This window comes from Lepidothrix coronata, unplaced genomic scaffold (assembly GCF_001604755.1).
Source record: "Lepidothrix coronata isolate B3197 unplaced genomic scaffold, Lepidothrix_coronata-1.0 Scaffold8, whole genome shotgun sequence".
In the NCBI taxonomy this organism is placed as follows: Eukaryota; Metazoa; Chordata; class Aves; order Passeriformes; family Pipridae; genus Lepidothrix; species Lepidothrix coronata.
Window position 1 is genome coordinate 5,755,325 of NW_016690188.1, and position 21,678 is coordinate 5,777,002.

At 63.7% G+C, this 21,678-nt stretch overlaps 3 protein-coding genes across 6 annotated transcripts; 2 read left to right on the forward strand and 1 right to left on the reverse strand.

Moving 5' to 3' along the window:
- Nucleotides 1–1,190: 1,190 nt before the first annotated feature.
- LZTS2 (leucine zipper tumor suppressor 2) lies at nucleotides 1,191–6,550 on the forward strand. The gene is made up of 6 exons (XM_017804134.1): nucleotides 1,191–1,248; nucleotides 1,762–1,830; nucleotides 2,888–3,334; nucleotides 3,686–4,201; nucleotides 4,702–4,971; nucleotides 5,062–6,550. The coding sequence occupies exons 3-6, from the start codon at nucleotides 2,927–2,929 to the stop codon at nucleotides 5,734–5,736; spliced, it is 1,869 nt and encodes a 622-aa protein (XP_017659623.1). The 5' UTR covers nucleotides 1,191–1,248; nucleotides 1,762–1,830; nucleotides 2,888–2,926; the 3' UTR covers nucleotides 5,737–6,550.
- Nucleotides 6,542–15,684, reverse strand: PDZD7 (PDZ domain containing 7). Of its 3 annotated transcripts, none has more exons than XM_017804133.1 (18): nucleotides 15,654–15,684; nucleotides 14,457–14,474; nucleotides 13,407–13,814; nucleotides 13,091–13,231; nucleotides 12,509–12,683; nucleotides 12,007–12,183; nucleotides 11,639–11,786; nucleotides 11,351–11,411; nucleotides 10,485–10,910; nucleotides 9,803–10,006; nucleotides 9,574–9,615; nucleotides 9,228–9,385; nucleotides 8,960–9,051; nucleotides 8,720–8,811; nucleotides 8,551–8,622; nucleotides 7,602–7,718; nucleotides 7,210–7,310; nucleotides 6,542–7,057 (listed from the first exon to the last, which is right to left on the reverse strand). In XM_017804133.1, the coding sequence occupies exons 3-18, from the start codon at nucleotides 13,597–13,599 to the stop codon at nucleotides 6,908–6,910; spliced, it is 2,349 nt and encodes a 782-aa protein (XP_017659622.1). In that variant the 5' UTR covers nucleotides 13,600–13,814; nucleotides 14,457–14,474; nucleotides 15,654–15,684; the 3' UTR covers nucleotides 6,542–6,907. The 3 variants fall into 3 exon arrangements, with proteins under 3 accessions (XP_017659622.1, XP_017659620.1, XP_017659621.1); XM_017804131.1 differs by having other exon boundaries at nucleotides 7,602–8,093; XM_017804132.1 differs by lacking the exon at nucleotides 9,574–9,615 and having other exon boundaries at nucleotides 7,602–8,093.
- Nucleotides 15,685–15,772: 88 nt separating this feature from the next.
- SFXN3 (sideroflexin 3) lies at nucleotides 15,773–20,708 on the forward strand. 2 transcript variants are annotated; one of them, XM_017804136.1, is made up of 11 exons: nucleotides 15,773–15,826; nucleotides 16,348–16,528; nucleotides 16,747–16,917; nucleotides 17,073–17,171; nucleotides 17,442–17,517; nucleotides 17,976–18,061; nucleotides 18,402–18,529; nucleotides 18,655–18,704; nucleotides 18,854–18,903; nucleotides 19,367–19,414; nucleotides 19,705–19,801. In XM_017804136.1, the coding sequence occupies exons 2-11, from the start codon at nucleotides 16,365–16,367 to the stop codon at nucleotides 19,799–19,801; spliced, it is 969 nt and encodes a 322-aa protein (XP_017659625.1). In that variant the 5' UTR covers nucleotides 15,773–15,826; nucleotides 16,348–16,364. The 2 variants fall into 2 exon arrangements, with proteins under 2 accessions (XP_017659625.1, XP_017659624.1); XM_017804135.1 differs by lacking the exon at nucleotides 15,773–15,826 and having other exon boundaries at nucleotides 16,365–16,528; nucleotides 19,705–20,708.
- Nucleotides 20,709–21,678: the final 970 nt, after the last annotated feature.

Below are 21,678 nucleotides of genomic sequence, written 5' to 3' on the forward strand. Positions count from 1 at the left end.
GCAAAGAAGCAGATGAGCTCTGGGAATACCCCGGAACGGAGGTGACTGGGAATGTACCGGGCGAGGGTGGCCCGCGCGGGGGGTGCCCCACGTACCCCACTGTCCTCTCGGCCCCTTCCCACGGGGGGCGGGGCCTCGCAGGGGGGGCGGGGCCTCGCAGGAGGGGCGGGCCCGCGGCGGGGCGGGGCCGGGGCGCGGCGCGGCGCGGGAGGCGGCGGCGGGGCCGCGGTGAGTGCGGGGGCCGGGCCGGGCCGGGGCCGCCCGGGGGTCCCGCGGGTCCCGCGGGGCCGGGGGGGTGCGGCGGCCGCGGCGGCGCTTCGGGGAGTTGGGTTGGAGGGCGCTTCGGGGGGAGCTGCCGGGACTTGGGGTCTTGTAGGGCCGGGCCCCCTGGGCCCGATTTGGAGGGGTCCGGGGCGCTCTGGGGGGCTGCGGGGCGGCGGCCCTGGGGCGCCGTGAGGTGCTTTGGGGGTGTTTCAGGGGCACGTGGGGAGGCCCTGCGAGTGCAGAGGCCCAGAGGGTTTTTGGGGCAGTTGAGGGATTCTCGGGGCACTTTGGGGGTGCTTTAGGGGCGAGCTGTGGGGCAGTGAAGGCCCAGGCGCGCTGTGGGGCACTTTGGGGGTTTTTTGCAGCACTTTGGGGGTGGTTTAGGAGCACTTCGGGGAGGTGTGGGGCAGCAGAGGCCCGGGAGTGCCGTGGAGCATTTTGGGGGTGTCGTGAAACTTTGGGGACGGTTTAGGGCACTGTGGGGGAGCTGTGGGGCAGCGGGGCTCACGGGCGCCTTGGGGCGGTTCAGGATGCTGTGGGGTTGGGGTGGGTGGAAGCACCGTGAGGCAGGCTGGGTGCTGTGGGGCTCAGTGGGGCGGGGTGGCTCCAAGCGGACAAGGGGAGCAGCACCATCGAAGGAACCTCAGGATGCTGGGGGAACCAGAGAGGGGCACAGCTGGGCATGGAGGGTGTCCATCCCACATGTGCCAGGTGTGTGGGGAGGGATGAGGGGCTGATTCCCCCTGCTCTGGAGTGGTCCTTTGGTGCCGTCGAGTCATGGGGGTCCCTGGGGGCCCGGAACCCCCAGCTGCTCAGAGTGGGGATCTGGCTGAGCAGGGGCCGAGCCTTCCCTTGACATTTCGGGGTTGGAACGATGGGATCCGGCAACGCTGTGGTCCAGCCGGAGTGGCTGGTGGTGACGCCACCCCAGTTGCTGACTGGTTTTACTGGGCGGCTGGGCAGCCCCTCCCTCCCCGGACAGTGGTGGGACCCTCTCGGCGGACCCGGGGGCTGGCGGGAGGGAGAAGATGGAGTCTGTTCCCACCACCTGCTTGGCAGGGCCCCGTCAGAGGCAGTGCCCCCTCCGGGCTGTGTGGGGCCCCACTGTCCCCGGGGGCGTCCGTCCCCCTGACCCGCACGTCCCAGGGGGGTTTCGCTGGGGTGGGGTACTGTGCCTTGGCTGGCTGCCGCTGGCGGGCCATGAGATGTCCCTTTGGGGGTCCTGATCCCTTATTCCTGCTCTTCCGGCAGCAGCAGGTCCCTATGGCGGGCTGTTGTCCCCACCCCCCTCCCGGGGTAACCGCAGCCCACCCGGGGTTCCACCCTGGAACAGCGCACCCGACGCCGGGCTCCCCTGCCACCCTCAGTGACACGCTGGCACCATCTGCCCTGGCCCCGCCAGCCTGGGGGGGCTTGGACGGGGAGGCAGCGGGGACACAGGAACCCCTGCTGCCGTTCTGTGCCCTGACCCCCTCCTCTTCCTCCTTCCTGCTCCAGGGGCCGGCGGAGCCGTGTTTATGGTGTGGAGGCCGGAGTGGACCGGACGGATGGGCAGCGGCTGGCGAGGTGAGCGGAGCCAGTGGTGGGGGTCACCCATCTTCCCACCCAAGGGTATCAGGAGCATGGTGTGAGGTCACGGTGCCTGGGGATGGCACGTGCTGGTGGGGGTGACAGTGGCGGGGGGGCTGGCTCGCCGGCATCTCTCCGCTGCTCGCCCCTCCCCGGGCACTGGCAGGCAGATTGATTTCAGGTGACAGCTCGGCGGGAGAGACCGTGCGGGCAGCGGCCCCCCCGCCCGCGCCCTGTGCCAGCCGCAGCCCTGTGCGAGATGCAATGAGGCAGCGGGGGATGGATCTGGCCTGTCGGCCGGCTCCCATCATGCGGGCGTATGGCATGGGTTGGAGCAGGGGGGGCACGGAGGTCACAGCAGAGCACTGGCAGAGCCCCCCAGCTGGAGGGGATGGGAACAAGCCCCCATGTGTTAGGGCTGGGAAAGAGCCTGGTGCCCACCAGACAACTTCCCCCTTGGTTGCCCTCTCCAGGGGACCCTGTGCCCCACTGTGGATGGTTGGGGGTGGGGGGCACCCTCTATAGGGTCACTGCAGAGAGGTGAGGGTTGTGGGGCCGAGGAGGTGGCTGACACTGGAGTGTGAGTCTGTCCCTCACTCTCTGCAGGGCTGCACTGGTGGGTGCCATGGGGCAGGCAGGCGGCAGGCTGCACATGAGCCGGCTCTCTGCAGGCCTCTCGGGATTCGCCTCCAGTCTTGGCACGCTTCCCATGGCAGGGTCACGCCAGGGCATGGCAGGAGGCAGGACCGCATCACTGCTGCCCTACAGTGCTACCAGCACCCCACAGCCCCTGGCAGCCCCACGCTGCTCCACTGGGGTGCTGAGCACAACTTGGGGGGTGCTGGTACTGCTCCTCCAACTAATCCCGATTTTGTTCTGGCTCATTTGGCATCTCCTTCTGACTGCTTCCCCTTGGGCCAGCCCATGCCCACAAGTTAGGGGATGGTGGCTGGGAACCTGGGAGTGCCCTTGTGCCCAGCTGGGGATGCTGGCAGCCGGTGGGGCACGGCCAGTGGTGCCCACAGCTCTAATACCCTGTCTCCCTTGCCTGCAGGCTGCCCGTGTGCCCCTGCCTGCCAGGGGGCCCCCCGTCATGGCCATCGTGCAGACTCTGCCAGTGCCCCTTGAGGCCGCTGCCGAGGGAGCCACACAGCTCTGTGCCGCTGCCTGCTCGCCCCCTGCCACCATGGGCAGTGTGGGCAGCCTCCTGCCCGTCCGGCCTCGCCATGACCACACCAGCCAGCCCTGTGATGGGGACCCCTCCACCACCTTCTGCAAGCAGGAGGGGCTGCTCCAGGCCACTCCTGAGGAGCCCCGCGTGTCTGTGCCCATCGTCACCCACTCCTATGCCAACGGTGGCTTCTGTGGTGACTGGCTTGATGCCTCCTCTCCTGCCAGCCCCTGCAGTGACTCAGATGAGCTCCGTGATGACCAAGCACCAAGTGATCACCTTCGAGGGCCGCCCCCCAAGCTCATCCCCGTCTCTGGCAAGCTGGAAGAGGTGGGGGGGGCAGCAGCAGGGTGGGTGGGTGCTGGGGTCTTGACTTTACTCCCCATGCCATGCTGGGACTGTTGGCTCAGATGTATGAACTGGGGTCACATGGCCACACTTATGGTGTCCTTTGGGAAGTGGTGGTCCCCATGCTCTTAATGTCCTCTCTGTGCCAGGGAGTTTGGGGAACCCACTTGGGCACGCCATGGAAAAGGGATGGAGTGAGTGGTGACTGGCCTTTGTCTTCTTTGGGATGTGAAGGCATCTGGGCTGGGAGCCCCCTCATCACAGTCCAAGACAGCCTTTCTTGAGGGTGGTGGGTCCTCCCCAACCCCTCACTCTCCCCTGTTTTCCTGACAGAATGTGGAGAAAACCCTGATCCGCCCCATGGCCTTCAAGCCAGTGGTATCTAAGCTTCGGAGTGCCCAGCCAGGCATGCGCCTGGGGCTCTCAGAGAGCCAGGTGAGCCTCACCCACTTGCTGGGTGTTGAAAAGCCTGGCTCTCTGAGCTGCCGTGCCAGCACCCTTTCAGACTCTGGGCGCAACTCCCTCTCCAGCCTGCCCACCTACAGCACGGGCTGCAGCCAGCACCCAGAGGTGGGTGCTCTGCCGACCACCCCCCATGGCCCCCTTGATCCACCGGTGGGCTGCCGCCCCTCCAACTCGGACAGCGGGCGCTCGTCCTCCAGCAAGAGCACAGGCTCGCTGAGCGGCCGGGGCCGGCCCTCCTCAGAGAGTGGCTCCTGTGGGCGCTCGCCTCTGCCTGGTGAGGAGGCCATGCTGGTGCGGGAGCTGGAGGAAAAGCTGCGGGAGAGGGAGGCCGAGCTGCGGCTCCTGCGTGACAGCCTGGACGAGAATGAGGTGGCCATTTGCCAGGTATGTCCCTGATGTCCCCCTGTCCTGTTCTTGTCTCCCTCCCTGGGGCATGGGAATTCCCTTGGCTGGGAATAGGGACCCTTTACAGACTCTTGTTAGGGGGTGCTTTTTCCTGTGGGTCTGGGTATGTGGGTTTTTTTCACCAGCTGAATGGTCCTATATAGTCCCTGGGAGAGTCTTGTATGGCCCATGGGGCCAGTTGTATAGACTGGGGTACTTTATCTTGGGGTGCCCTTTTTTGAATGAACCTGAGACTTGTGGCTTCTCCCTGCTGGTGATGGGGCTGAGGGAGCCCTGTAGGCTCTGGGAGTGCTGACATGGGGGGCCCATCATGCAGAAGGATAGAGGGGCACAAGGAGGTGTGTACCACACTTCCTGGACCCTTCCTCCATCTGGAGGAGATGCACTACCCCCTCTATGTGATGCCGATCTTGGAGAGGACAACAGAAGTGGGGGCATGCTGTGCTGCCTCTCCAGCACCTGTGCATCCTATGGCCCAGGTGTATGAGGAGAAGCAGCGTCGGTGTGAGCAGGAGCTGGAAGGGCTGCGGCAGCGCTGTGTGGCCCAGGCGCGGCAGGCGGCCCACGCGGCGCAGCGGGGGCAACAGGTCCTGCAGCTCCAGGTGCTGCAGCTGCAGCAGGAGAAGAAGCAGCTGCAGGAGGACTTGGCCCAGCTTCTGCAGGAGCGGGAGCTGCTGGAGCGGCGCTGCGCCTCCTTCCAGCGGGAGCGCACTGAGCTGGCACCCCAGCTGGAGGAGACCAAGTGGGAGGTGAGTCATCTGGCAGCACCAGGCATGTCAGGGGGTGCAGGCTGTGGTCAGGGGTTCCTGGCCAGTGTCTGAGCCCCATTGTCCCCACAGGTGTGCCAGAAGTCGGGGGAGATCTCTCTGCTGAAGCAGCAGCTGAAGGAGGCACAGGCGGAGCTGGCACAGCGGGGCGCGGAGCTGCTGGGGCTGCGGGCTCAGCTGCGGGAGGCACGGGCGCAGCTGCAGGCAGGCGAGCGGCGGGCACAGGGGCTGCAGGAGGCCGCCCGCCTCAAGGCGCTGGAGCTGGAGGTCTGCGCCAACGAACTGCAACGCCGCAAGAGCGAGGCCGACCTCTTCCGTGCCAAAGCCGGCCGGCTGGAGCAGGAGGTGGTGGGGCTGCGGGAAGCCACCCGTGGGCGATGCCCCCCACCCAGTGAAGGGTGCCCCCCACCTGGCGAGGGATGCCCCCCACCCGGCGAGGAGCCTCGGGGCAGTGCGGGGCTGCGGCGGCAGCTGGAGCGGCTGCGTGCAGAGGTGGCCCTGGAGCGGCGGCGTGGACAGGAGCAGCGGGATGCCTTCGAGCAGGAACGTGGCACGTGGCAGGGTGAGAAAGAGCGGGTCATCCGCTACCAGAAGCAGCTGCAATACAGCTACATCCAGATGTACCGGCGCAACCGGCGGCTGGAGCAGCGGCTCCAGCATCTCCGGCTTCAGGGCGAGGACCCTCTGCCCGAACCCTGTGATCCCCCTGACCCACCCTTTGAGGAGATCACAGCCACCGAGATCTGAGATGCTGCCTGCCTTCACCCCATGTTTGGAGGGCTAGAGGGGCCTCCAGCCCCTGTGATTTTGGGAGCTGTTGGGCTGTGGAGGGCCCCTGCTCTCCCCTCAGCTCTGTAGACTGCTGGCACTGTGAAGAGGCAGAGGGGACTGCAGGTGCTGTCCCCTCCCCAGCACGGAGCTTTTGGGGTGAGGGTGCATCAGTGCTCACTGCAGTGAGGGATGCCCGTGAGATGTGAGGTCAGGTGGATGCCAAGTCCTGGCCTTGGGGCCGCTCGGAACTGGTTCCTGCTGATCCTCTTAGTGCCTGGGGATTAGTGGCACTGGCTTCAGCCAGGGTCACCTTGGGTAGGGGGAAGGCTGGCTTGTCCCCTCCCTCTCGTCCCTGCTGGCACCGTCACCCAGTCACTTGGCATGTGCCCTGTCCCTGCCCATGCCAGCCTCCTTCATGCCCCTCTGTGTGTTTGTCAGGGAATTCGTTTCTGTGCCATTTAAAAAACCTCTATTTTTATAGGACCTACCAAAACATATCACCCTCTCCCAGCTCACACTCCACCAGTCTGTGCCCCCTCACCCCTGCCATGGGGCATTTTGCCCTCAGTGCCTTTCCCATGCCCTTGCCCCCAGAAGCCCTTTCCTGCTCCCCAAAGGAGCCCATGCCCCTGTGATGCCCAGCCTGCCAGGGGAGAGAGGTGCAATGCTGCGTGTGCCAGCTGGGGACACTCTGGGGACACCCCCGGGGTGGGCAGAGAGGGGGAGCCCAGCTGGGAACGAGCAGGGATCAAACCAAAGGAAAAGTCTGTATGTGCCCCGCTGTGGCTTGGTCACCCCTGGCTCCAGGGGGGGATTTTTGTACTTTATTCCAGTCGTGTCTCGTTCCTAGAGCCTGGCTCGCCCGTGTACCACCCAGAAACGGCGATTAAAAAACAAGCCCCTGGCTGTGTTTTTTTCAGGACTGTGTCTGTGTGTCCACAGAGGGGTCAGGGGCCACCTGTCCATCTCCTGTGTTGCCAGTGGTGCTCTCCTTTGGGTCCTGCAGTGGGCAGCTGCTCTGTGCCCTTGAGGCGGGTCTGGCTCTCCCACCCTCTGGCTGTGCTGAGACCAGCCACAGCTCAGTGTAGAAATAAGCCATCTGGCTCTTCTGGAACATGGGATGGCTCCTTGAAGGGAAGGTAGAGCATCAGTCTGAGGATGCTCCAGGCACCCGCACCACCAGCTCCATGGGCTCCTTGGCTTTGTTGCGGTAGGCCTGGCGGATGATGTCCACAGCCTTCTGGTGCGTGACATTCTGCAGGCTCTCCCCGTCCACCGACACCAGCTCCTGTCCGGCCTGGCTCCCGCAAGGGAAGACAGCAGGGTGAAGTGCAGCTCCTTTCGGGGTGCCTGGGGACTGCCACCAACCCAGCGGTACCAAGGGATGGGGGTGTCTGGATGTCTTTCCACCCCATGGCATGTGCTGGGTCCCCCAAGGTTCCCCTGTACCTTGAGGATGCCACTGAGGAAGGCGGCTCCACCAGGGAAGATCTTCTCAATCTTCACCACTGGCTGTGCCCTTGACTCGATGCCACCGGAGATGCTGATCCCTGCAAAGGAGCCGCAAGATCCTCGCACCCGGGTAGGCTGGGACCCCCACCCGCTCACCGGCATGCCCAGGCATGGCACTGCCTTCCCCTGGGCAGCTGCACCTCCATCCTACCCTGTTTTGGTAGGTCCTACATAAATGAGGGGCTGGGGCAGCTTTTCCCCCCCTTCTAGTTTTGGAGGAGTGCTCTGGGTTTTGACCCTTGTCAAGAGGGTGCCACCCATACTAGCGATGTTGGTGCCAGAAAAAGGGTCCTTGTCCCACCCCTGGGGTCCCCTGGCATGCCACCCACCCAGCGAGTGCTTCAGCTTGGAGAGGGTGACAGTGAGCAGATGATACTCCTCCTCCTCTTCTTCCCTGCTGGCATCCTCGGGGCCATTGATGGCTGCTCCAGCCTCCGCCTCACCCCCTGTCCTCCCAAAGAGAGGGGAAAGAGAAGCCCGTGCCCGCCGGGGCTTCCCCAGCACCTCGGCCCCTCTGTCAGGTGCTGTCCCGGGGGACTCCTTGCGCCAGGTGGCCCGGGGGCTGCGTGAGCGCCCGTGCCTCTTGCCTGTGGGGGGCTCAGCCAGCAGCCAGTTGGGGGGCCCGGGGCTAAGGGTGGGCAGGGGGCGGCTGGTGCAGGCATAGGCATCCACTGGCACGTCGGGGAGCGGGGTGTAGGTGCGAGGGTGAAGCCGGCGGGGGCTGGGGGATGCTCTTGGACGGGCTGGGCTTGCCTGCTGCTCCCCAGCTTCCTCTAGCTCTGGGGTTCCTGCTGGCTTCAGCAGGAATCCGCCCCGATAGTCTGAAACGAGAGGGGCTCAGGGATCTCTCCAGGACCCCACAGCCTTGCTCCCTGGGACCCCTGTCACCCAAGGATCCCCCTGGACCCCTGCAGCCCCACTCCCCATGACTCCTGCCACACAGGCATCCCCTGGGTACCCCAAATCTTCCTCAGATAGTCAGACTCCCCAGCTCCCCTCCCTAGGGCATCTGACATCCAGGGACACCCCAGACCCCAGCTCTCTCCAGGTACTCCAAATCCTCCTCCCCAAGACTCCTTGGCACCTAGGATCTACAGATAATGCTGCTCCAGGTCTTCCCAACACCCAGGGACACCAGGTGCCCTCTTCCCTGGGACCCCCTGCACCCAGGCATCCCAGCTCCCTTTCTCCTCTCTTAAACTGCCCCTATATCCTTTCCATCCAGTAAGGGGCTCCACAGGCAGCCTGGTGTCCTGGCTGTCCATGGGTGGCACTCACCAGGCACTGGTGTGATGAGGTGTCTCTTGGGGGGGACATCATGGTGGGCTGGCCGGAGGGCAGGTGAGCGCACTGTGGTCAGGAAGAGCTCCCAGTCAACCCCCAAGCTACACTCACCCCTGCCCACTACCTCCCCCCACTCAAGGTCCCTGGGGGGGCTGGGCTCCACCTGAGCGGCTCTTTAGGGCGTCGAAGGCTTCCAACTCCAAGGGCATCACCATGCTGTCAAACCGACCCAGGTCCGTGGGGGCCACCACACTCCTGCCAAGGCAAAGAGGGAGGACAGGTTGTGGCAGCCTCTGGGATGGAGCGTGATCAGGGCTGAGGAGTGTGTCTGAGAGTCTGGGTTGATCACACATCAGGCTGGGCAGTATTGGGGTACACTGAGATACTCCCCAGCAGCACTCACCTCACATCCCGCAGCAGCAGGACCTTCTCAGGCCGGTCCAGGATGGCCAGCAGTGGCCGCACCAAATCCTCCACACTGCCCTCGTGCAGGTACTGCGGGCACAGGAGGGGTGTCAGTGGATGGATGCCCTGCCCCCCCACCTCAGTTTACCTCCCAGAGCTCAATGTGGGCACATAGTGCTTGCCATGCCCCTGGGAGGCAGGAGCTTCCCAGGGATGAGCCCAGGGTGGCAGCACTTCCCTGCCTATGCTCTGCCTTTGGTGCGTACCCGGGAGCAGTGGCGGAGCACGGCTGTCACCTCGTCGGGGCTGAGGAGGCGTGTGGCGGTTTCCTGGATGTGCGGGAGCCGGGCCTCAGGATCGCTGCCATTGGGCTGCAGGGTGGTGATGCCCGTGGGGCCCAGGATGCTGGCACGCTGGCTTTTCTCTGGGGAGGCACATCAAGGAGGGGTGGCCAGCGGGGCAAGGACTGCCCCAGGCAGCCCAGAAAGCTCCCCATGCCCCCCACCCCAACAGCTCGCTCCACACCAGAGTGGGACAGACACACACAGCACAGGGCCAGGCACATGCAGAGCCTGCCCCACACCCCCCTGGGCACACGGGCACCCCCGTTACCCAGCTTCAGGCTCCGGATGACAAACTTCTGCACAGCACCTACTGCAAGGGAGATGGAGAGGGGTGAGCACCCAGGGGAGTCGGCAACATCGCTGCCCACTGTCAAAACTGCATGCCTGAGGAACCCCTCCCTATGCCCCCTCCATGCCAGGGATGCCACAAGAGGCCCATACAAGGGGAGACCAGTCCCAGGTTGAGTCCCTCTCTGGCCTGTCACCCAGTCCAGTACCTCTGTCCCCATCGGAGCGCCCTGGGGACTTAGTGCGTGCCCGGCGGTCAGAGGCAGGGGCCTCCTGGCTTGGGAGGGCCCAGCTCTGGCTGGTGGCACGGCCCCCCTTGAAAAAGAGGTTGACAAGGGTCTTGGACCGGTGCAGCCCTGGGGGGGCCCCCCGTGCCCCTTGTCCGTCTGGCTTCTCCTTCTTCCGCTTCTCCTCTGTGGACAGAGAGAGGGGGTCTTTGGAGAGGCCAGGGGATGCCACCCCAAACCTTGTTTGGAGGCAGGGAACTTTGGGGGATTGGAGGGGCTACTGGGAGACATTGACTGGGAAAGAGTCCTGCTGTGGGGTGCAGTGGGGCTCCAGGGGACTTGGGGCTGGGCTTTGGGGTGCCTGGCAAGCCCCATGGACAGGGTTGCAGCTATGTGGGGCTATAGGATACCCAGGGTTAGTAGTCGGGGTCCATATGGGCTATAGGGTGCTAGAGTAAGGACCAGAGAGTTTGACTGTAGGAAGTCCAGGAGTAGGGTCCAGGTATCCATGTGGGTCAGGGACTATGGGATGCTCGAGCAGGAGACTCATTCCAAGTGGGGCAGGGGTTGAGCTGCGAGACTCCCAGGGCTGGGGGTGAAGGGTTGGAGGGGGACACCAGCCAGGGGTGAGTCCCATTGTGTGGGGCTATGCCCCAGTGCCTACCGGCAACGGTGAGATCACTCTGGGAGCGTGTAATGGGCTGCCGTGGCCGGCTCAGCGCCAGCAGCAGTGCTGTCTTGGGTGAGTGGGTGAAGGTCCGGCGTGGGTGAGTGCTGGGGGTCTCACGGGTGCCCTGGCCCCGGATGGCCGTGTCCCGCAGCAGCTCAGGGGGCCGCACCGTGCGCCGCGTCTCCGGCAGCCCCTCGGCGGCTGGCTCAGTCTGCATGGCCCGCTCGGCGCGCTCCCGCACCCAGCTCCGCCGCGGCCCATCCTCCGTGGAGATGGCCACATCCACGGTGCGGGCTGGGGGCCCTGGGGCAGCCATCCCCAGCCCGTTTACTGTCCCCGGTGCTGGCCCCGAAGAGTAGGAGGAGATGGAGGAGCTGGTTTCTGAGGTTTGAGACAACTGCTGCAGCTGCCCGTTGGTCACTGCAAAGGCATAGCGTGAACACAGTGTGACATACTGTGGACCACCAAGGGTTCCACATCCCCCCCAAAACAGGGGACATGTGGGGACTCATAGGGCCGTGGGGATTGCAGGGCTGCTGGCAGGCACATGGGGAGTTCTGCGTTCTTGACAAGGGACATGTGGAGTCCCACAGAGTAATGGGGACCAGTGGGCTGCTGGCCACTGCATAGGGATCATCATGTCCTCTCCAAAGATGGGGACATGTAGGACCCTGCGAGATCGCAGGGCTGCTGGCTGTGGCATAGGGGGCCCTATGCCCTCTCCAAGGCCATGGGATCCCATGGCATGTGGATATTCTCCCTCCCCAGAGTGGCAAGACACCAGTTGCATGGGGGTCCCAACCACAGCCCTGCGCCCCAGCCCCACGTCCCTGCCAGTACCCGCAAGGCACTGCCCTTACAGCGACTGAGCCAGCAGTACTCGGCCACCAACTCCTTGTAGGCAGGGAACCGGCCTGTCTCCTACACAGGGGAAGAGGACAAGGGGGTCAGTGAATGCCGGCTGTCCCAGCGAACCCGATCCGGTGCCAGCCATGAATAATGCATCGCCCCTTCCCACCCACCTGAAACCCAACCAGCTGGCAGCTGCACCAGCCCCACGGGCACCGAGCCGAGCTGGGGCAGCGCCAGTATGGGGACACACCAACCCTTGCCTCACCCGAGCATCCCATAGGCCTGGGTGCAGGTACCTTGATGGTGAGCATGATGTGGGTCTGCCCCTTGAGCACCTCCACTGCCTTGCTATGGCTTATGTCTTCAAACTTGACTCCATTGGCTGCAAGGACTTGGTCTCCCACCCGAATGCCATTCTGCTCCGCCAGCCCCCCAGGGTCCACCCTAGGCACAGAGGGAACAGCATGGGATCAACCCTTGTCAGAGTTCTGCTCCTGCCCCGCACCTCCACGTGGGAGGTCCCATGCTCCAGCACCCTTGGTGGTGGTGCCCACAGTCTTTTGAGGGTGGGGAGCTCAGGCAGGGAGGCGGTGCTGAGCCCCAGTGTGGGCACAGCACAGATTGGGGCGCTGTGTCCCCCTCATGCCCCCTGGGTCAGCCGTACTTGGAGACATAGATGCCGAGGCCAAACTCCCTGCCACCACGGATGTTGAAGCCCAGGCAGTAGTCATCAGAGGTGGTGTAGAGGTGGACAATGCGCCTAAGCCCATCCTCGGAGCCGCTCTCCGATGGCGTTGAGCCGCTTTTCTCCACCACCAGGCGTCTGTTCACCACATCCACCCTGGAGAATGGGCACAGTGTAGGGGGGCTTGGGGATCTGGCTCTCATCTTCTAGCAGGATGGGGCCATTGGTGTTACCCAGCGGAAGAGAGGGATGGGGATGGGGGATGTTTACGATGGGGCTTGCACCCACCCCGCCTGCTCCAGACCTTCCTATCTCATCCTGCACCTCACCCTGGTCTCTCCCCACCTTTGCTAGAGAGTTCTGATGCCCCCCACCCTGGGGTTCCCCCAGCTCTGGATCCTTCTGTCATCCAGCATCCCCCACCAGGCCTCTCTGCCATGCCCTCCAAGGGGTTGGGTTTTGGGGTGCTGGCCCCGCTCACCATGCTGTCTTCTCCTTGGAGAACTTGATTCCTGGCACACGGCCCATCCGCCGGACCACCATGCGGAGGCGGTTGTTGCCGGTGAGGACCTTGACAGCACTGCTCATGGTGATGTTCTCCAGGCTCACGCTGTTCACCTCTGTGATCTTGTCACCAACACACAGCCCAGCCTGCTCTGCGAGGGGCACACAGCTCAGGTGGGCACCTGACTGGCACTGATGTCCTTGTTTGGCAACCCCTCCCTAAATGTGTCCTCGACCTCATTTGAACCCCATGGGAACAGAGGTGGAGATGCCTGACAATCACACTGAGACAACGGCAGGCATGGGTGGCTTGCCACCTCGCTGTGGCTTGGGGATGGAGCTCAGAGCAATTGGCACACAGCTGCCTACTCCTGTTTCCTGCTCTTCTCGGTGGGCAGCCTGAAAACCCCATGGCCAAAAGGCAGTAGGGAGCAGATGGTGGCTTTCCACCGTGAAGGGTGGCATTGTCGCTGCGGCACCATGTCAATGTGACCTTCTCGAGAGGGTCTTGCTGGCACATACCTATCCCCACTGGTGTCTCTTGCCCTGTCCCTCTTACCAGCAGCACTGCCCTCCTCCACTTTGCTGACAAAGATGCCCAACCCATGCTCGGAGCCACCACGGACACTGAAGCCCAGTTTGCCATCCGCACTCTTCTCCACCGTGATGGCATTGATGATGTCACTCTCGTTGCTGCTGGCTGTGGGGACAGGGGAATGGATGAGTCACCCAGGCTCAGTGTGAGCAATGGCTCTTTCTTACTGGGGATATCCCCAGTCCCTGGACAGCCCTCCCTGCCCCCAGACCCATGGAACCCTGCCATCCCAGCCCTCCTGGCCATAGGGGTGGGTGGAGGGCTGGGACACGACACACACCTTCGATGGGGGCATTGATGAGGATGACACGGCCCATGGGGGAGGTGGCGCGGGTGCTCCGGGTGGTCCCATTGAGCAGGCGGCTCTGCTTGCTGAGGAGAAAGCGGGGAGCTAGGCTGGCCTCGCTGCTGGAGCTCCGCGACCGGCTGCCCGCCGTCATCCCTGACAGCACTGCCTCCCAGTCCTGGGCCATGGTGGTGCTGGGCACTCCGGCGTCCCGGCGTCTGGCTCAGGGCTGGCTGTGTCCTCAGGGGGCCAGGGCTGCCCGTCAGCCAGCGGGGGACATGGCATAGTCCAGCAGCACATGCCCAGGCTTGGGCACCACTCTCTTTTAGCAGCGTGATGCTGGGGACAGCTGGCGTGGGTGCTTGGTGCTGGCAGGACAGGTCCCAGGTCCAGCAGCACAGCCTGGAAGGAGAAAGAGCTTCGTGACCTCCTCTCCAGCCCAATCCCCTCCCGTCCTATAGTGTCCTCGGGGTCAAACTGTTGCATGACTCCTGGGTAACACCATGGGGGTGTGGGAACAGGCTGCCCTGCCCTGGAGCGAGGATGCTGGGGTGCAAAGGGGCTCTACCTAGCAATGCAAATCCGGAATAGGGGGTGCAAAGGGGCTTTACTTGGCAGTATAAATCCAGAAAGGCTCTGGAGAGGGGACACAGGGACATCAGCTTTACACCAGAAAGCGGGACCTGACCCCTCCGGCCACTCCCCACCCTCCCTAGGGCTCCTCTAGATTCCCAATGCCGTAGGGCAGGAGATGGGTGCCCCACTCCCTATGGCAGTTCCTGCGGGGATTTTCCAAGCGTGGGTGAAACGCCATCACGGTGCACCCCCCCCCGCTTCGTCCCCCGCTCGCCCCAGCCTGACCTCAATAAATAAGTGATGGCCCCGGCTCAGGGGACACTCTGGTGTCCCCACTGCTGCCAGCCCCCCACGGCACCCACCCGCTGCCCCTCTCGAGCATCAGCCGCCGGTCCCCCCTCCTCGAAGGGGTGCAGGGGACCCCCCTACCGCCGTCGCTCCCTCCCCCTCGTCCCGTGCCCTCCTCACCTGTCCCCATGGTGCCACCTGCGAAAGAGACACCTGGCAGCAGCGCGGGGGGGATGGCGAGGCCGGGGGGCAGCACCGCCTCCGGCCCCCCCGCCCGCGGGGATTGGCTTTCCCAGCGGGACCGGCGCGGCCATCGGGTGCGGGAGCTGTCAATCGAGAGCGGCCGGGGCTGGCCTTGCAGCTGGCGGGGTGGGGCAGCCCCGTGCGTATCCCCCGCCACGGGCAGGGCGTGGGGGTGCCCCGAGGGCTCGTCCCCCCACGAGGCTGCGTGGGGCAAGGAATGTGGTGTTCCCCCTCACCTCCTCCCTTTGCGCGGAGCATGCCAAGCCACACAGGGGAAACTGAGGCACGGCCAGGGGAGGAGAGGTGTAGTGTCCCCCCGCTCCACTAACTCCGGTGATGCGAGTCGGTGTCCCCCCGCGTCCCCCTCCCCAGGGGGGAACGCTTCCACCCCCGATCGGCCGTGACCCCCCGGACCTCCCGGAGGGGCCGGGCCCCTCCAGCGCGAACCCGACACCGCGGCGGTTTCAGGTGATACGCGGCGGCCGGGGGGGCTGCGGGAGGGCGGCGGGGGGGCGGCGGGGGCGGGGGCCGGCGCGGGGGGGCCGCCCCGGGGCAGCGCCCCCCGACAACGCCGGGGTGAGGGGCTGGGGGGGCACGGCCGGCGTGGGGACACGCACCCACAGGCACACGCACCCCATGCACTCGCACCTCCACGGCATGCGTGTTCGTGCCCTGCCACGCACTCACAGACCCCGCGGAGCGCCGCCCGCGCGTGGACACGGCCCCGCTCACACACACGCGTGTGCCCGCACGCACCGCCCAGCGCTCGGGCCGGCGCCCACTCCTGCGGAGGCGCGGCCCCGCGCGCGCTTCCGCGCAGCCGCCGCGCCACGCGTGGACGCCAACGCGGCGGGTGCGAGCGCGGCGCTACGGGCACGCGCGGGGCGCAGGCATCGAAACCCGCGCGAGGCCGCGGACACGCGCGCGCGCGGCTGCTGAAATGAGGACGCGCGGAGACCGCACGTGAACACCCACGTGCGAAGACGCGCACACGCGAGCACCCGAGCGAGCGCGGAGGAGCCGACGTGAGCGCGCACACGCGCGCGCGACCACGGACATGCACGTGAGCGCCCACGGACACGCCCACGCGCGAGCGCTCCCGCGCGTGGGCGCCGCGTGCGGCTCGGCACGTACCGCTCCCCCCGCCGCCGGCCCCGGTCACGCGTGGTCCCCGCCGCCCCCCGCGCCCGCCCCGCCTCGCCCGCCGCGGGGCCGCCCCCCCGTGACGAGACCGAACGTCACCGCGCGCCGGGCGGGAGCAGGGCGGTGGCGGCAGCGCGGGCACAGCGGGCGCTGCCCCGGGAGCCGTGAGTGCGGGGGGTGCCCCGGGTCCTTACGCGCGGGATGTCACGCGTGGCGGGAGGGATGCTCGGCGCGGGGTGGGAGGTTGCTGAACGCCGCTTCTCGCGGGGAGGGGCGGCCGCGGAAATAGCGCCGTGCGGGGTGTGGCGGTGCATTCCCCGGGGGATATTCCTCCGTCCCGTGCCCTTCCGTGCTCTCCCGCTACTGGCAGCAGCTCTAGCCCCGAAGTGGTGAATCCCCGTCCCCCACCGGTGACTGGGGTGCCCTGCCTGGGTGGGGTGGTGGCCGTGACTTCTGGTGGCCGTTCGGGGGGTTCCCACTGACAGATCGCAGTGTGCAGTGGTGGGGTCGCACCACCCACGAACTGCCCCATCTTGGTGGGTGGCCTCGGGGGTCCCTGCTGAGCTCCATTACAAAGAGGCTCCCTGTTCACCCCTTTGTCCCCCCAGGCTGGGGGAGCTCCAGCGCTGCCCCAACAGGGCTGACGGGGGATTCACAGGCACCACATCCCACATAATCGTTTCAGCCCCACCCTGCCAGAAGATGCCACCATCCTTGCCTGCCACCATCAACATCCGTGAGCCCCGATGGGACCAGAGCACCTTTCAGGGCCGGGCCAAGCACTTTTTCATGGTGACAGACCCCCGAAACCTGCTGCTCTCGGGGGCCACACTGGAGGAAGCCCGACGGGTGGTGGAGGACTACAGGTACCCGGGGAGAGGGTGGGTATACCCTTGGCACTGCTCCTGGGCAGGATACAACCTTGGGGCCATCCCCAGAGGTGGGAATGAAAGCTATAATGACCGTCCCCCCAGCCAAAGCCAGCCCCCCAAACTGCCTGCCTGGTCCCTAAGGTTGTGGGGGACCAAGTAGGGCACGTATGCTGGCAGAGGGTCTTTCAACAGGTACTACCCTTTCCTGGCAGGGCGGGCACAGTACCCCCAGGGCTGACAGAGGATCAGCTTTGGCGGGCAAAGTACATCTACGATTCAGCTTTCCACCCTGACACGGGTGAGAAGATGCTCCTTGTGGGACGCATGTCTGCTCAGGTCCCCATGAACATGACCATCACCGGTTGCATGTTGACCTTCTACAGGTACCCGTCCCTTCCTCACCCCAGGGCCAGGAGGATGCCCCTCCCAGGCCCTGGGGTGAGGAGGGGACACATGTCCCATACCCTACGGTGCACTAGTGCTGTAGGAGCCCAGGTGGCATCCCCCAATGCCACCAGCATCCTTCTCTCTCTGGCAGGACCACACCGGCTGTGCTGTTCTGGCAGTGGGTCAACCAGTCCTTCAATGCCGTTGTCAACTACACCAACCGCAGTGGGGATGCACCCATTACCCCCAGGTAAGCATCCCTCTGACCAGGTTCTTGGGATACCCCAAAATGCCAGGGATGTGCCTTGAACAGTTCCTTGAATAGTAGGGAGCTGTGAGAGAGGATGATGGGGACCTGGCACAGCCAGAGTTGGACACCAGTGGGGCTGTCAGAGTTAGTGGTAGAGCTGGGAAAGGAATTCAGGTTTCCTGGTGCTCTTGAAGGGCATGCTGTCCCCTTTGGAGGGGGAACTGGGATGAGGGGATCCTGGCTTATGGGTGTCACTTCCTGCTCTTGCAGCCAGCTGGGGACAGCCTATGTGAGTGCGACCACGGGGGCAGTTGTCACAGCACTGGGGCTCAAATCTCTCACCAAGGTAAGGTGACCCTTGGCCATCATGGGTGGGGCACCTGGACCCTTCCCATGGGATCTCCCTGAGCTCTGAGCTGATCAGCAGATTCACCCTATCACCTGGGGCGGGGAAGAAGATGGAGAAAAGGGCCTTGATGGGGTCACCCACACAAGACAACTGCTCTCCTGAGTGAAGGCTGTGGAGATGGCCTGTCCCTCCAGCCTTGCTCCAGTTGCATCTCTCCAGGCTTCTTTCACCAGTCAGCCTCTGTCCAGGCCTGGGGTGGGATGTGGGACCCCCCCCCCCACCACCCTTTGGGCTGTGCAGCTTTTACTGGCTGGGAGTTCCAGGGGAGGAGGGAATGTTTTTCTCCAGTGGGGCTGGGACACCACAGGGTCTTCCAGGAGGATGGTTGCAGACCTGGGAACAGCCAGCTCTGCCCCCAGACCCTCTGCATTACGTCCTCCTGCTTTTCCCCCCAGCACTTGCCAGCCATCATCGGCCGGTACGTGCCTTTTGCGGCTGTGGCAGCTGCCAACTGCATCAACATCCCACTAATGAGGCAGAGGTGAGCCCCTGGGCTGGGCTGGGGTGCTTGGGGTCATGTCAGGGGTCACCAGGCACTGACAGGGAACTCAGGGACTTCCCTTGCTGGCCCTGCTCTCATCCCTTAGCCTGGGGGGTTGGCTTGAGGGTACAAACACTTGGTTGCATCCCCATACAGCCCTCTTGAGGACCACTCCCAGGTGTGAATGTGAGTCCAGCTGAGATCCCCCGCAGTTTATTATGCAGGCAGTGGATGGGGATACAGGAGGATGCCAGCTTCCCTTGGAGACATGCACCTGCCCTGTCTCCTGATCCCCCAACCCTTGTGCCCTGGGGCCCCTTCACTGCCTCTCTCCCTGCAGAGAGCTCAAGCTGGGGATCCCAGTCACAGATGAGAATGGGAACCGCCTAGGAGAATCCACAGCTGCAGCCCAGAAGGCCATTTTCCAGGTGGTGGTGTCCCGCATTGGCATGGCAGCCCCAGCCATGGGTGAGTGTTCTCTCCTCCATCTGTGCTGGGGGACTACAGCTGGTCCCTGGCAGCATGGGATGGGGTGCCACTGCTGCTGGGGGCCTGTGAGCACTGAGGGCTCATCTATTTCCCCTTTGCCTCAGCCATCCCGCCAGTGATCATGAACATGCTGGAGAAGAGAGCTTTCCTGAAGGTACTAGGGGTCCTGGGATGGGAGGGTGAGCATAGGAGCACCCCTCGAGCTTGTCACATCGCTGGCACCCCTTGGAGCTGGCACACCATCAGAAAATAGGCACCTTCCCACCCTGTTCGCCGCACTGACACAAAGCCTCTCCCTGGCAGCGGTACCCGTACCTGAACGCTCCCCTGCAGGTCGGCCTGGTGGGATTATGGTAAGTCACTCTCCACCCATGGGTGGCACTGCCCTGGGCACAGACTGAGCCCAGGTATAGGGGACAGTGCTGCTGGGGTCTCTGCTTGGCAGGCGGGGTGAGAACTGCCCCAGAGTTTCTTGGGGGAATGCCAGAGCTCGGTCAGGCTGGTAGCTCCCCAGCAGATAGGATGGGATATGAGGTCCTGGGGCCGGGAGCTGTTTTGCTCCATCTTAATGTCTCTCAAGCTTGCCATGGGCTCAGGCTCAGCATTGCTGTTCTCCCACACTGATGGGACAGACTTGTCCCACTTTGGGAGCCAAATGCAGGTCTGGAGCTTGGAGAGGGCATCTCCGTATCCATTTCCTGGCTGAGCATCTGGCACAGTTCTGGGCTGCCTTCCTGCTGCTGTGGGACCAGGACATGGTTGGGTGTGGGAGATTTATGCAGCCCAGCTTCTCCTTTCATTGTCTTTCCCTTCCAGTTTGGTGTTCGCCACCCCGCTGTGCTGCGCACTCTTCCCACAGAAAAGGTACAGACAAACACCTCACCTACACGTGTGGCTCCCATGGGGCAGGGCTGGGGTGTAGGCAGGGGGTGCGTGGGCTCCTTGTGCTTTCTGAGTCCCAAGAGATTGTTTTGCTTCTGTGAGTGGTCAGAGGCTTGAACCCGTGCACACGTCTCTGCGCACACACAGCAGTGCAGACCCAAGGGTCTGTGCTGTGCCATGGGAACAGCATCCCCAAGAGGTACAGCAGGTGGTTTTCCAAGCTGAGGCCACCAGCATCCCCTCCATCCTCTGTATCTGTGTCCCCTTGGCAGCTCCATGGCCGTGAGCAGCTTGGAGCCTGATGTCCAAGATCAGATACGGAAGAAAGACCCATGGTTGGAGACGGTCTACTTCAACAAAGGGCTCTGAATGGGGGTCCTGGGGCGGCCGAGATGTGTACCACGGAGCTGCCGGGCCAGCGAATTGCCGAGCTTCGCCCTTCGGATCCCTTTGGGGTTGCCGCCGCTTTCCCTTGGCTGTTGCGTTTCCGTAGGTTCCAGGTGCTCAGCCCTGCTTCCCAGGGTGCCAGCAGCCATGCAGCACCACACCAAACCCTGTCCCCATGCCTGGGTCAGCCCTGCTCTGGGGACCTCCTGGCTGGCACCCCGGTGCATTCCTCCTGTGCTTACCCTCTGTGTGCCTGTAGCTGTGTGCAGTGCACAGGGGAACGTGGGCAGCAGCACCAGGGACCTCGTGAGCTGTGGTAGAGGAAAAATTGTGGAGTAAGGAAGAAAATGGTGCTCCCCAGCTTTAGGATGCAGTAGACAATCACAGCAATTGAAGGTAGAACCCCTATATAAGCACTCTGTGGTCCCCAGTGGTTTAGCAGCTGGTGCTTGGGCATGGCAGAGCAGCTTTCAGAGAGGAAAACTCCCCATACCCAAAATAGCTGTGGGTAAGTGATGAAGTGCACACAGTGGCTTGAACTCGGGGCGGGGGCGGCTCTCCCAGCCCAGGCGTGTGCTCCCAGCTCACCTTCTGCTCTCCTCCAGGCTGCTCTGGGGATTTAATCTGGCTTTCTGCTCCTTCCATCCCTGGAGCGAATGGCAGATTTTAATCCCAGCAGAGTCTCCATTTTTATTCTCATTTTAATGCCATCTCTGTTCAGGGCTGGGCTCCCCCCAAGGGGTTACTCTACCCTCTCCTGGACTGCTTGCTTTCAGGTGGACCTTCTCAAATAGCTTTAAATGCACTGTGGTTTCCTCTAGGTTTTTTGATATACATATGATGTACCTATATATACACCAAACAATAAAGGCAGATTGTTTATACAAAACACCAACAGCAAAGAGAAGCATGTTGCTGCCAGTTTCTATGTGGTGGAAAGGAACTGCCACTGGGGCGAGGATGGGAGCAGGAGGGAGGGGCAGGTTGGCTTATTGGGTGCCCCTGTGCCCCCCAGGGCTGTACTCTGCTCCCTGTTTTCTAGTCCACTGCCTTTGCAGTGGCTCTGGCTGGCCTGGCATGTGTTTAAGCTTATCCAGCTGTCAGGAGGGCTTTTTTTAGTACAGTCGGCTTTGGACTTCGCTGCTGTGCAGAGAGCTTTGCTAAGCTGCTGCCCTGGATGTCGCTGGTTTGAAGAGGCCAGAGCGTCACCCTGGCTCTGCCCACACTCACACCCCCTCTTCCAGCCCGCTCATAGAGCACTCTCCTTCAATGCTGGCCCTGGTCCTGTGCTTGCCTCTCCTGTGGGGCTATTTTTATCCCACTTTCTATGCACGGCTATCAGAGAGCACATTGGAGAGCACATCGCTGCTGTCGCAGGACCCTGGCAAGGCTGCGGGCAGCAGCTGCCTCCCCCCTCAGCTCTCTGTCTGACCTGGGCAGTCAGAAGGAGTGATGGATCTCCATGCAGGGAGAGGAGGGATGGAGGCAACCATGCTCTGCAGTGCCCTGTGCTGAAGGATGGAGGAGTGAGAGCCACTGCTAAGCCAAGATGGGCAGATGCAGCAGTGGCGAGATAAGGGCCAGGCAGCCCAGAGCCACCGTGTGCCACAGCTTTCCCAGCAGGCAGGGACTGGTAGAGGCCAGGTTGTGGGTGCTCCCCTCAAGGAGCAGCCAGGAGAACATCTGCACAAAGTACCCACCCAAGGTGGGGGAGTGGATTGGGAAAGGCACGTCAGGGGTCTGTCCCCCTCCTTCTCCCAGCTCCAGAATATTGCAAATATCTCCCCTGAGCCAGCCATTGGCGGCTTATAAATAATGCAGCCCCTCGCCGTGCAATAAGGGCTTGTCAGTAGCTATTC